The sequence below is a fragment of the Heteronotia binoei genome, chromosome 17, assembly GCF_032191835.1.
Source record: "Heteronotia binoei isolate CCM8104 ecotype False Entrance Well chromosome 17, APGP_CSIRO_Hbin_v1, whole genome shotgun sequence".
In the NCBI taxonomy this organism is placed as follows: Eukaryota; Metazoa; Chordata; class Lepidosauria; order Squamata; family Gekkonidae; genus Heteronotia; species Heteronotia binoei.
In genome coordinates, this window is record NC_083239.1 from 38,272,517 (window position 1) to 38,286,988 (window position 14,472).

Consider the following 14,472-nt stretch of genomic DNA (forward strand, 5'->3'; position numbering starts at 1 on the left):
GTATAAAGGAGCGGGAGGTTTGAATAGAGCTCAGTCTGTGTTGTGTTCCTGAAGTAAAGCTTGCTGAAATCACTCTCCGACTCTGGTCTCTTACTGCACCAACCCCAGTACTTTACAAGTAGGTACAGCTGCATAACAATCCCTGGATGAGCTCCACCACCTTTTTTCCTACAAAACGACCGGAAGCGAATACACCAAACAAGTTGGACTAGGAGGAAACTTCTGTACCCAAAAGACAGCATGATTCTGAAAGCTCCAGAGAAGGAGTTTGAATTCAGAATGAATTAACGCTGCCAGGGGAGTGAGAAGAGTAACCGGTCCTCTAGCCCGTCTATCTCTGCTTGGTTAATCCCTTCACCAAGGTCTTTGGGGGACAATCGTATGAAGCGTCTGTTTCTGTGAAGTTTCTCAAAAACCAGCTATTCCGCTCAAACAAGTCACTTTAACTGCATTGCCATGTTTTAGGAAAAGTTCCCTTTTGGAAGGGACCAAATGCTGTATTTTCTCTTACTGTTTGCTCTGTACAAAATTATTATAAATAAAAAAGGACAACAAATGGTTTTGAACATTTGTTCTTTGAAAGCATGGTGTGGGGGGTTTGTTTTTGTAGCAGGGACTCCTTTGCATATTAGGCCACAGGCCCCTAATGTAGCCAATCCTTCTGGAGCTTACAGTAGACCCTGTAAGAAGAGCCCTGTAAGCTTTTGGAGGATTGGCTACATCAGGGGTATGTGGCCTAATATGCAAATGACTTCCTGATACAAAAAAGCGCTCTCTCTCTCTCTCTCTCTCTCTCTCTGTGTCCGTGTGTGTGTCTGTGTGTATTATGTAGGTCTTGAGTCAACTTTTGCCATTTCCTCTAATCTTCAAAGCTGTTCGTAATAGACTTGCAAATTAAGACGGCGATTGATCAGTTGGATTTGTTAACTGTTGCCAGCTCAGTCCTGCCAAAGGGCCATGGCCAGGGACTCAGCATCCTTTGTCACCATACCAGGACAGTGCTGTGCCCAACACTTATGCTAAAGGTCTGTCCCTCCCACATGATTCCTGAGTGGCAGCTTTTTAATCCAATCAGTGTCTCTTTTCTATCCCCTCTTGCTTGTAGAAATGTTGTAGCTCAGACTCTTCGCATTGAAGTGTTATTCAGTATTGTAAAGTGTTTGGCGTTCTTACCCTGTATCTCAAATTATTTTTGAGAAACTTGAAGAAGCTAATGTGAAACAAGGGCACAAGTACAACTTTGTCGCTATCCTGGACTTCTGGCTGTATATTCCAAGAAATATTGGACTGAGTTGACATCAAATATAAATTTCTACTTCACTTGGATTTTCCTCACAAGAGCTGGCATTGAGTTGCATGGAAGTAATTGAACTGACTTCCTGGTGACTGTGAAAATGGTCCTTGTATTTTGTATGAGAGACTGATTGAGTTCACCTATCAAATTTGTATTCACATCATACAGTGTATATTTTGATATAAGTTCTTTGTATTATTTGCTTCTTTTTAAGGCTGGTTTTCACAGAAGCCCTGTGCTTTTGATTTCCCTGCCTTTCATTACCTTGGTTCTCTGTTTGAATTGCAGTAGCTCAGATTCTGGTAGGTTTTGTTGGGGTGCCCCCTTGTGGTGGGACTGTGGCTGAGTGGTAGAGCATCTGTTTGGCATACAGAAGGTCCCGGGTTCAATCCCCTCAGTCTCCAATTAAAAGGAGCAATTAGTGGGTGATATGAAAGACCTCCGTTTGAGTCTCTGTCTGGAGAGCTGCTTCTTCTAGTCAGCTTCTCTGTAGAAGTGTGATATGGTTCCTCTCATCTTTCCACCTATCTGAGGGCAAACTAGTTTCCAAGTTCACCAGGTGCCCAGTTAATTAATTTTTAAATGGAATGTCTGGAAAATGGAAAATTTAAATGTCTGGAAAACAGTGTGGGAGAAAGATAAGAGTTCTCCACACACACCCCTCACCACAGTCTTCAGCATAATTGGGCCCTCATGGTGATTTTTAAAGTAAAAAAAAAAAAGGGGGGGTTCTACATTCATAATGTGTCCCTGTGGCAGACTAGGGTTGCCAGGTCTGTGGTGGAAAATACCTGGAAACTTTGGGGGTAGGTCTGGGGAGGGTGGGGTTTGGGGAGGGGAAGGGCCTCAGCAGAGTACAATGCCATAGAGTCCACCCTACAAAGCAGCCATTTTTTCCCAGGGGATCTGATCTTTGCCAGCTGGAGATCAGTGGTAAAAGTGGGAGATCGCCAGGCACCGCCTACACTCCTCCCCCCACCACCACAGTGTAACTTGGCCCAAAGGGAGCCAACTAGCAGTTGCATGGCAGTTGGACACTGCAATGTAGGTGTAACTCAGGATTGCTTTGCCCAACTTTTAAAGTAGAGATTTTACTAAAAGCCTTTTCAGATCACAACCCCATGAGTATGGTCTTTAAGGAAAGGAAAGGAAAGGTTCCCTGTGCAAGCACCAGTCGTTTCCGACTCTGGGGTGACGTCGCATCACGACGTTTTCTTTAAAGGGGAATCTAAAACTTTTAGATGGAGATTGAATAGTTTCCAGGTCCAACTCAGAAAATATATGGGGACTTTGAGGGTGGAGTCAGGAAGAAGAAGAAGAAGAAGAAGAAGAAGAAGAAGAAGAAGAAGAAGAAGAAGAAGAAGAAGAAGAAGAAGAAGAAGATGATGATGATATTGGATTTATATCCCGCCCTCCACTCCGAAGAGTCTCAGAGCGGCTCACAATCTCCTTTACCACCCTCCCCAATAACAGTCACCCTGTGAGGTGGGTGGGTCTGAGAGAGCTCTCACAGCAGCTGCCCTTTCAAGGACAACCTCTGCCAGAGCTATGGCTGACCCAAGGCCATTCCAGCAGCTGCAAGTGGAGGAGCGGGGAATCAAACCCGGTTCTCCCAGATAAGAGTCCGCACACTTCACCACTACACCAAACTGGTTCTCCCATTCTTTATAAATATAACAATGCAGTTCCCCTGAATACAGTCTTCATTTCCTCAGCCCCAGCAGCTACACTTCCACTAAATGAAAATGAAAACACACTCTCACAAAGCAGCCAAAATAAACAGCAAGCACACACTTCTGTAATCTCACTGGGGCAATTTACTCACGTTGCTGAATATGACCAACTTCTTGAGACTTATAGGAAAATGAAAGAACAGCCTAGGAGTTTTCCTCCAAACAAAGGGTTGAGAGCAAGGTGGCTCTGTTTGCTTGCCCCACTCCCTGCGACTTTCCTTTTAACAAGATTTAAAGGCACACGCACATTCAGAAACACAATCAGTTGCAAGCCTCTTCTAAACTTGCTAAGGTTTGAAAAAACATGATAGTTGTTGGGGCAGGCCTTCCCTTTGCTGGCCAGCTGTCTGGTGGCGGGGAGGAGCCTGAAAAACCAGGGGATCCCCTGCCTGGACCTGGGGACTAGCAAGCCTGAGACTGAATGATGTTTTGTTACAGAACATCAAAGAGGCTAGCACCAAATCATTTTTTGACTGTTTTAATTATTGAATGTGAAATTTTATAATATTGTATGGATTTTAATTGTTTGTTGTGGTTTTATGCTGTGAGCCGCCCTGAGTCTGCCTCGGTCAGGAGGGCGGGATATAAATCAAATAAAATAAAGTAAAAATAAATCAATTGTTAAAGATTGTAAAAGAATTGTTTGAAATTAATATGGATAAAGGTACAGACATGAGAGTGGTCTGGGATGCAAGTAAAGTTTTTATTAGAGGTCATTTGATACAATATAACACCTTATGCAAGAGAAAGAAACAAAAGAAAGTACAAAAGATTTTGGATGAGATAGGAAGAAAAAAGAGTTAAGGAAATTTCCAAGGAATAATAAGAAGAAAAGAGACTGGATTTATACGCTGCCCTCCACTCAGAGCGGTTTACAATCTCCTTTCCCTTCCTATCCCCACAACAGACATCCTGTGAGGTAGATGGGGCTGAGAGAGCTCTGCTCTTGAGAGGGTAGATCTTTTAAGAAATGTGACTGACTCAAAGTCCCTCAGCAGGTGCATGTGAAGGAGTGGGGAATCAAACCCGGTTCTCCCAGATTAGAGTCCACACACTTAACCACTACGCCAAACTGGCTGTTGTTTCTCAACAAATTAAGACACACGACAACAATTATTTATTCTCTTTCCAAAATACCCTCCAAGTTTCAAGAGGATTGGGCCAGGGGGTCCAGTTCTATGAGCCCTAAAAGAAGGTGCCCCTATCCTTCACTATTTCCAATGGAGGGAAGGCATGTAAAAGGTGTGCTGTCCCTTTAAATATGATAGCTAGACCTCCCTTTGGAGTTCAATTAGGCTTGTCACAACCTTGCTCCTGACTCCACCTCCAAATTTTCCTGGCTCCACCCCCAAAGTTCCCAGATATTTCTTGAATTGGACTTGGCAGCCACAGGGAGGGGCGGGGGGACACGGGTCTCCCACCCAACACCCCCCCCCCCGTACCTTTATAGACCCTCCTTTCCCCGGACCCTGCTCTGTCCACCGCCACTTTTCTGGCGGCCGGATTTCCCTGCGGTTCTGGCGGCCCCACCCCCTCCACATGGCACCTCCCCTCTCCCTCCCACCCGGCAGAACAGTAAAGAGTGGGCTCCTGGGGCTCTTTCAAGGTGCCCCCCTGCCGATCATCTGATCTCGGGAAAAGGCTGTTCCAGCGCTGAACTTGCTGTGTGTGCTGGAAAGCCGGCATAGAGAACTGCCGACCTTGGCAACTTTCCCCACGATCAGGAGATTGGCGGAGGCGGGGGGGCACCTTGAAAGAGCCCCAGGAGCTCACTCTTTACTGTTTTGCTGGGTTGGTGAGTGGGTGGCTGAGTGGGTGGGAGGGAGGGGGAGGTGCCATGCAGAGGGGGTGAGGCCACCAGAGAAGTGACGGCAGAGAGAGCGGGGGCTGTCAGAGGGGGGCCCCTCCACCCAAACATTTTTTCTGTGGACCCCCCCCCCATGAGAATTTTCTGGCTATGGGCCTGTTGTGTGGCCTAATAGGCAAAGGAGTTCCTGCTACAAAAAAAGCCCTGATTATATGCACAGAAATGGAAGTGTCCAGCAGTACCTACAATAGAAGCCCTATTAGAGAAGACGTTGGGTTTTGCGGCAATGGCTAAACTCACTGCATTGGTTAAGGAAAAGCAGGGCTTTTATTGAGCAGGAATGCACAGGAACACACCGGCCCTGCTAGGTAAAATACAGAGAAATACATTGGAATACAGTGGGTATAAAGCTCCAAGCTCTGCACCCCTGCTGGGAGCTGGTGCCTCAGGCCATCGCCTAGTTTGCCGACTTCCACGCACCGGCCCTGCTAGATGGACAGTTTAACCCAGCCTTGAGGAGCCGCAGAGCAAGGAACAGACTCTGCATTTATTGCATATGACAGTCTCGCCATCACTCTTCAAATTCTGGTATGTTTATTGACTCTGCTGTAGTCCAACAAAACAAATGGTATCTAAACCAAACTGGTTGTTCTTTCAATTTGTTAATTGTATTATTTTGGTACCAAGATTCTTAGTTGGGACCAGGGCTTTTCTTGTAACAGTAACTCCTTTGCATATTAGGCTACACCCCCCCTAATGTAGCCAATCCTCTAAGTGTGTATAGCAGGGCCTTCTTAACAGAATTATGGGCCCCGGGCAAAGCAGTGTACTTGGTCTCTACAACGACTACTCACAGGAATAAAAATGTAGATGGTTATTAGTACTGCATCATACACAGATTAGTATGGGGCCCCTATGCTCGTGTGGCCCATGGGCAAGTGCCCATCAGGCGCATGCGTTAAGACAGCCCTGGCTTATAGGGCTCTTTTACACAGCCTACTGTAAGCTCCTGGAGGACTGGCTACATCAGGGGTGTGTGGCCTAATATACAAAAGAGTTCCTGCTATAAAAAAAGCCCTGCTTGGTACTATTTTACATGCTTAATCATTGCCCACCAGCTATATGTAACTCTGCTCACTGTACTCCATTTCATTGTCCATCACCCCATTTCATTGCCCATCAGTGTATTCTTGGTCCTTGGGGAGGGGGAAACAGTGGGAGAGCTTCTAGTGTCCTGGTCCCACTGGTGGACCTCCTGATGGTACCTGTTTTTTGGGGGGGGGCACTGTGTGACACAGAGTGTTGGACTGGATGGGCCATTGGCCTGATCCAACATGGCTTCTCTTATGTTCTTATGTCTGATGAAGTGTGCATTCTGAATAAAACTTTTGTTGGTCTCAAAGGTGCTACTGGACTCCAGCTTTTTCCCATCCTGAAGCTATGTTATACCCTAAAGCCTAGGAGAAATGCAAATCCTGAACTCCTGCTCCTCTTCAAACTCTGCCTCCTCCAAATCCCCAGGAATGACCCCACCCTGTATTGGCAACCCTTTCTGCATTGGAGACGGCAAGGAAGGCACATGGACATACCCTGTCGCAAGTGCAGAAATGCCATGCCGATGCGGAAGGCTACAGTGGCAATAACATCACCTCCTGTCTCCTAAGCCCTCTGCAATTTGCTGCACACATGGAGCATTGTCAAGGTCTTCCATTATTTGGTCACTGCTGGGTGGCATACCTCAATAGGCTGCTATACATATGTCACAACCTCCATGGTTTCCCCCCACCCCCAGGTTCATTGTGCTGTGCCACAACACACCCCGATCATCCTCCACTATGAAAAGTCTGCAGATCGCTGCCTGCTTCTTCTCTTCTGCGAGCCTCTTTTTGCTCATTGTTGCCCTGGTTTCAGACTACTGGATAGTGGATTCAGACCAAAGCAAACATGCAGGATTGTGGCAAATGTGTCGTGATAATGCTTGTGGATCATTTGGGATGAATGTTCTAGGTAAGGTAATATGTACAGCCAGATCTTATTCCTTCCTTCCTTCCTGCTTGCCTGCCTTCCTGCTTTCCTCCCTCCCTCCTTTCCTTTTTCCTCCCCTTTCCTTTTTCCTTTCCTTTCCTTCCTTCCTGCTTGCCTGCCTTCCTGTTTTCCTTCCTCTCTCCCACCCTCCCACCCTTTTTCCCTTTCCTCCCTCCCTTCCTCTTTTCCTTTCCTTTCCTTTCCTTTCCTTTCCTTTCCTTTCCTTTCCTTTCCTTTCCTTTCCTTTCCTTTCCTTTCCTTTCCTTTCCTTTCCTTTCCTTTCCTTTCCTCCCTCCTTAATGAATCACCCTATCCCGACCAAAGCCAGGCTCTGGCCTGTATACATCATAGTTTATAAATACAACATTTAAGACCAGTAAAAATGATTAAAACAATAATTGTAAACCCCAATAGTGTCCTATTAAGATTTTTAAATCCAGATTTCCGGATGCAGCGGTAAGGGAACCCTAAGGGGAAGGGGGGTGGGGAGGGGCCAGCCAGGCAACTGTCGCTGTCCTTAACCAAAAGCCTGGTGGAACATCTCTGCCTTACAGGCCCTGCAGAACTGTAGAAGTTCCCATGGGGTCCTGATGTTTTCTAGCAAAGAGTTCCACCAGGTTGGGCCAGGACTGAAAAAGTTGAGGACAGCCAGACCTTTTTAGAGCCAGGGATCACCAGTAAGCTTTGACCAGTAGAGCATAATCCTCTTCCAGGGACATAGTGGAGAAGGCGGTCCCACAGATACACCACTGATGGCTTTAAAGGTCATAACCAAAACCCTGAACCTGACTCAGTGCTCAACCAGAAGCCAGTGTAGCTGGTGCAGCACAGGTTGAAAATGTGTCGTCCTAGGCATTCTTGTCGGGACCCGCACTGCTGCATTCTGGGACAGGACAACTACAGACATGGTACACCCAAGTGTGGATCAGTCATTCTGTTGTTGGGATTAAATGTGTGTGCTGTTGGGGCTGGGGGGAGAATGTGTTAGTAGACTTCTGCAGTGATTCACGTGAACGCATCAAGCTGCCTTATAACGAAATCAGCCCCTTGGTCCATCAAGGTCGGTATTGTCTACTCAGACTGGCAGCATCTCTCCAGGTTCTCAGGTTGAGGTCTCCCACATCTCCTACTCCCTGGTCCCTTTTTAGTTGGAGATGCCAGGGATTGAACTTTGGACCTTCCATGTGCCAAGCAGATGCTCTACCAATTTCCCAATTTCTATTATTCGTTGACTATAAAGCACTAGAAAAAGCCATACTGCTGCCATTGTCTTTACATCTAGATTCTTGTTCATATTGCACAATGCTTATTGCACATGTACAGTCCTTCTATGTTACTAAAACACAACACAACACACACACACAAAATTGTGGACATAATCATATGCGTGTTGCCATCAAGTTTGCTTTTTTGCTGTGTTTCGTTTTTGCACATTGAACCCCTCGCCTCCCTGCCCCTTCTCTCTTGTTGCAGCTTATATCCACGTCACTCGAGCCTTCCTGTTAATTGCAATGGTTGCCGGCGCTGTTTCCTTCTTTGGCCTTTGTGCCTCGTTTTTCTACACCCACGTTGGCTCCATTTCCATAAAGGTTCTTGTCGTGTCGGCCAGCTTTGTAGCAGGTATGTTGCTTAATTGGCTAGAAGCTGGAGGGGGGGGGTTGTTTGTTTTTGGTAGCAGGAACTCATTTGCATATTAGGCCACACATCCCTGATGTAGCCAATCCTCCAAGAGCTTACAGGGCTCTTAGTACAGGGCCTACTGGAAGCTCCAGGAGGATTGGATACATCAGGGTGTGTGGCCTAATATGCAAAGGAGTTCCTGCTGCAAAAAAAGCTCTGGCTCATGGTTCCATTCATTCCCCAGGTTTGCTACGCCTTTATTGTCTTTAAAAATTTATTTTGTTTCTTATCTACTGAATGATTACTTGGCTTATACCTTGCTTTGTGACCCAAAGCAGGTTAAGCAGGGCTCCTCTCCATGTTATTTTCACAACCACCTTATGAGATAGGATAAGCTGAGGCTGCACAACTGACCCAAGATCACATTATTGGGATATTGAGTTCATACAGCAGTCATAGAAGTGTGATACTGCGTGCAATTTGTTTAATTATATTTATTTATTGAATTTTATTTAGAACCACCCACCCCTGAAGAACAGGACTCAGAGTGGTGTACAACAGGATGCATAAATACATCATTAAAATATATCATAAGTATGTTGATTAAAACCAGGTAAAATCAATAGCACAGCAAATAATCTAAAGATGGCACTAAAAGTTCTAGTAGCACCACTGTCTCAAAGAAGCTGCAGGGGAGTGCTAGAAAGGTTGTGGTGATGATGTGGTGATGATGATGATGATGATGATGATGGAGGAGGAAGAAGAAGAAAAAGAAGAAGCAGCTTTCACTGTCCTCAACCAAATGCTGGTGGAACAACTCTGCCCTACACGCCACATTCAGGGCAACGTTCCGGTATTTGGGCAAAAACTCTATCGTAAATTTGGCCCCAACCATAGAGTTTTGCCCAAATACCAGAGTGTCACCCTGAAGTCCCAAAAGTGATGATGTCACTTCTGGGTCATGTGAACAGTCACGTAGACATGTATCTGTACATTGGCTGGGCCTACCTGCTGCTCTTGATAAGTCCACTCCCATCCTCCACTGGTTGCCAGGAGGAAGCTGGCAACCCTAATCCATTTTGCTAAAAATCTCTGACTTCTGGAACAGGACTATCAACTCCTCTGTCTGGAAGCTTACAGTCATTAAAGTGGATTATAAAGGCTTGTTGGAATACTGTAAAAACTTAGACAAAGCACTAGCGAAACAAGGCATGGAACTCTGGATTGCCTGTTGCCAGGGCTTTTTTGTAGCAGGAACTCCTTTGCATATTAGGCCACATCCCCGATGTAGCCAATCCTCCAAGAGCTTACAGGGCTCTTAATACAGGGCCTCCTGTAAGCTCCAGGAGGATTGGCTACATCAGGGTGTGTGGCCTAATATGCAAAGGAGTTCCTGTTACAAAAAAAAGCCCTGCCTGTTGCTATGCAACTGGATGCAACCTGGAACTATTTTGGAATTTGGAACAACACACAGTTGGACTTACTTGAATTTCATGGAACAGAAAAATTGCCAAACCCTAAGAGACTTTAAGAAGGATTTCATCCGTGGTATTGGTTGGTTCTCTGTTCCTTTTTGTAAAGAGGTAAAGGTAGTCCCCTGTGCAAGCACCAGTCATTTCTGACTCTGGGGTGACGTCGCATCAGAACATTTTCATGGCAGACTTTTTACGGGGTGGTTTGCCATTGCCTTCCTCAGTCATCTGCACTTTCCCCCCAGCAAGCTGGGTACTCATTTTACTGACCTCAGAAGGATGGAAGGCTGAGTCAACCTGGAGCCGGCTACCTGAAAACCCAGCTTCCGCCGGGGATCGAACTCAGGTTGTGAGCAGAGTTTGACTGCAGTAGTGCAGATTTACCACTCTGCACCACGGGGCTCTTTTTGTACACAAGTGGTTTTGTTTCTAATTGAATGTTGGTATATTTTGCTATATTGTCTGGATAGAATGGAATAAACGCAACTTTAACATATGATTACAAATGTATTATTGTTATTTGAAATGTAGTGGAGATTTTTATCGCACGGAGCTTTTCCCTTCTTCTCACCTCTGCGTGGTGAGACAGGTACGAGAGCTCTGCAGGAATTGTGAGTTCCTAAGGGATAACTCCTTTGGTGTGTGTGTCTGTGTGTTCCCAGGTGTTTGCTCCATGACTGCCATGTCCACATTCACAGGAGTGTACAGTCAACAGTTCCCATATGGGTGGTCCTTTGCTATTGGATGGACCTCGTCCCCTCTCTTTCTTTTAACCGGTGAGTATGTATCTGAATGATTAGAACTGATCATAATGAGATTTTTCATGAATGATTTGGAGTCATTCTGGAAGTGATAACATCAGCCCTCTGCAACTTCTGCCTCGAGACACCAACGGGGCTCAGTAAGGAACCAAAGACAACACTCTAAAAAGGACAGGTAATCTTTAAGTAAACACAGGGGTGCAATTCTAGCAGGAGCTGCTTTGCATATTAGGCCACACATCCCTGAGGTAGCCAATCCTCCAAGAGCTTACAAAAAAGAGCCTTGTAGCTCTTCGAGGATTGGCTACCTCAGGGATATGTGGCCTAATATGCAAAGTTGCTCCTGCTAGAATTCCACCCCTGAAGTTAAGCATAGTGTGAGGATAAGTAATGCCAAAAAAAGAAGCACTTTGAGAAGGCAAAAGGCAGGTAAAATATTTTCTAGGACTTAAAGAGATTCTTAGGGTGATTTCAGATGAGCAGTTTGGGGCGGTTGGGAGGCGTTCCGAATTGGGCTGGCTCAAAACAAGCCGCCCTGAAGCTTCCACACACTCCCTGCTGAGGCATCCCCATCCTGTCTGCAAGGCGACTTGGCGCGTTCAGATGGGGAAGCACCTCAGAAGCCGGACTGCTCTTTTTCTCCCGTGAAGAGTCAAGTGCTTGTGAGCTCAAGCGCTCTGGTTAGGTTTTACCAAAAAAAACCCTAAACGAACATTGGAAATGGCTTGGGGGCGGCTTGGCCAAGGCGCCTCCTTTCTACCCTTCTGCTTCCAGACACCAGGGAGGTGACTGGTGTGCGGCTCAAATATTTGCTACCATTTCAACAGTAGTAACTTTTCGAGCCACTCTGAGGCCTCCGGGATGAGTATGGGATGGGGATGAGTAGCAGATGTTTGTGTGTGGAAGGATTTTTTGAGACGATTTCTGAGGCATCTCTGAGTTGGCCCAAAGTGCTGGTCAGTAATCACCCTTAGAGGCTTTTCAAAAAGTGGAACAACAGAGGTGAGCATTTACCAGGAATCCAAGTATGAACTGAGGGCAAATTTATGCCAGCAAAGGCATGGAACTCTGGATTGCCTGTTGCCAGGGCAGATTTATGCCAAAATTCACTCAGGGTGGTCCTGTGCTTTAATGACATAGGCTGGATCCAGATGGGCAGTTTAAGCCAACAGAGGGATGGCTCACAGAAAAATTAAAAAATCAAGTTCAAATGTGCACATCTGCCTCCCATCCCACTCCCGTACTCACCTTGTCCTCCGGCATCTCTGAGGCGTCTCAAAAAGCTTCCACTTGGGAAGTGGTAGCAAAGTCTTCTGCCACACGCCATCCAACTTCCCAGCGTCTAAACGCAGGAGCGTATAAGCGAGTGTGAATCCACCAGGCCGTCCCAAGCTGCTTCTGGCTTTTTAAAAACAAAAAAAACATAGCCACTGAACGCATGAGTGCATATGCGCATGAGAACTAAAATGAATGGGGAATAAAGAAACCCAAACCGTGCTAAGGGGATGGTGCGCAACAGCCATCTGACTGAACGAAAGCGCCCCCCGTGCGGGGTACAGGCAACTCACGTGGGAGTGTCTGACCAGGAATAATCCACTCCGTTTTGAACTGGCCCAATTTGGGATGCCTCCTTTGCACCTGAAGCTGCCTGTGTGAACCCAGCCATGGTGTGTCACTTCCTAATAAAGGACTCACAATAGCCTGTACAGTATAGCCTGGAAATACTGTACAAATACTTAATGAACATTTCAGTTATTGGTGACTTGGAGATTGGAGACCCAGTTTCGTGTAGTGGTTAAGTGCGCGGACTCTTATCTGGGAGAAGCGGGTTTGATTCCCAACTCCCCACTTACAGCTGCTGGAATGGCCTTGGGTAAGCCATAGCTTTCATAGAAGCTGTCCTTGAAAGGGCAGCTGCTGTAAAAGCACTCTCAGCCCCACCTACCTCACAGGGTGTTTGTTGTGAGGGGGTGGGGAAGGTAGAGGAGATTGTGACTGCTCTGAGACTCTGAGATTCAGAGTATAGGGCGGGATATAAATCCAAAAATCTTCTTCTTAAGTTGTAACTTTCAGTTATGCCACTGGGCTTTCTTACACCCCAGGGTGGAATTCTAGCAGGAGCTCCTTTGCATATTAGGCCACACACCCCTGATGTAGCCAATCCTCCAAGAGCTTACAAAAAAGAGCCTTGTAAGCTCTTGGAAGATTGGCTACATCGGGGTGTGTGGCCTAATACACAAAGGAGCTCCTGCTAGAATTCCACCCCTGCTTATACCAACTCTCTTTTGGCGCAGTTTGGGCTCTTTCTTTACAAAAGGTGGCAGAGCCCTGAAATAGGTCTTGGACTATGAGCATGGAAGGACTTTGAGAACTGAATGAGCAGTGAGATCCGTCAGTGGTCCAGATGCTTTCGGAGAGGCTCCCTTCGACTTCACCTTTATCCTGATGACATTTCTTTTCATCCTTGACAGGTGGGCTTGCTTGGATAGATGCTGTACGTGAGGTTTGATGCTAAATGGGTAGTGCTGAGTTCTGATCCAGGGAGCTCATTCTGGAAGAAACAAGAAAGACAGCTTCAAGCTGCCCACTTTTGTGTGAAGACATGATTTTAGATAGCCAATTCTGTGTCCAAATTTTCTCTGTCCAAAATGTGTAGTTAAAAATAAATAAATACCCAATTATTTTAAGAGGCATGATGTTCTTTACAATGGTGTTTCTGTGATGTTCTGAACAACGGATATAACAGGTCCATCAATGGGTACCAGCTATTGTGGCTAAATGGATTCTCCATTTTGAGAGGTAGGAAACCCCTAAATACCGGTGCTAGGAGGGAACATCAGAAAGAGGCCTTGGCCTCTATGGTCCTCTAGGCCCCAGAGCAGCAAGCTGGCTCCTGTGTGAAACAGAAGACTGGTTTAGAAGGACCACTGGGGATAAATCCCAATGGGAAAATGTAGCTATATGGTTTCCTGATGGTGCTCTACAGAGCAATGCAGGAAAGAGGCAGTGTTCCAACACCAGGACATCACTTCTAGTGAAAAGTCAGAAGTGATATCATCATGTTAGCATCTCCAAAAGTCTGTGACTAAGCCATATTTTAGATCTTCTGCCAGAAGTGGCTCTACCCCCAAAATTCCCAGATATTTCTTGAGTTGGACCTGGCAGTCCTAAATATAGAAGAGACCACTAGAGTGATAAAAACACATGTGGAAAAGAAAACTGAAGCAACAGGGGCACACAAGCCATGCAAATGAGAGAGTGAACGAACCCTGAGTGTCTTCGAGTGCAAAATCATCACTTCCAGGTGTGGCCTGACGATCTTGCAAAATTACAACTTTCTCCTGACTATTGAGGTCAGTTCCCCTGGGCAAAATGGCCATTTAGGGCCGCTCACACAGACCTAGGAAAACATGGGGGTAAAACATGGAGTCTATGGAATTATACCCCACGGAGGTACTTTCTCTCCTCTGTTTTTGCCTTCTCCAGGCACCACCCTCAAATCTGCAGGAATTTCTCAACTCCAAGTAGATAACCATATTAGCAACAAGCATCCCAAGCCAATCCTTTAGAATTTGGATCCTTTCCTCTTGCTGCTTTGTGCTCCCAGGAAGCAAAAGAGGATCTGGATTCAGTGGCTGGTCTAAGAAGGGGAAAGCACCAGTCTTTTCTGCAAGGCAGAGAGCAGACCCCACCTCACCCTGACCTGAATGAAGGGGAACAAGACCCTCAACAGGAGCAAAATGGTCAGAGAGGGTCTTGA

General features: G+C 46.2%; 1 protein-coding gene across 1 annotated transcript; it reads left to right on the top strand.

The window, feature by feature from the left end:
* Positions 1–6,669: 6,669 nt before the first annotated feature.
* LOC132585804 (protein NKG7-like) lies at positions 6,670–14,472 on the top strand. The gene is made up of 5 exons (XM_060257681.1): positions 6,670–6,841; positions 8,333–8,479; positions 10,614–10,727; positions 13,184–13,206; positions 14,320–14,472. Exons 1-5 carry the CDS (start codon positions 6,670–6,672, stop codon positions 14,470–14,472), a joined length of 609 nt encoding a protein of 202 aa, XP_060113664.1.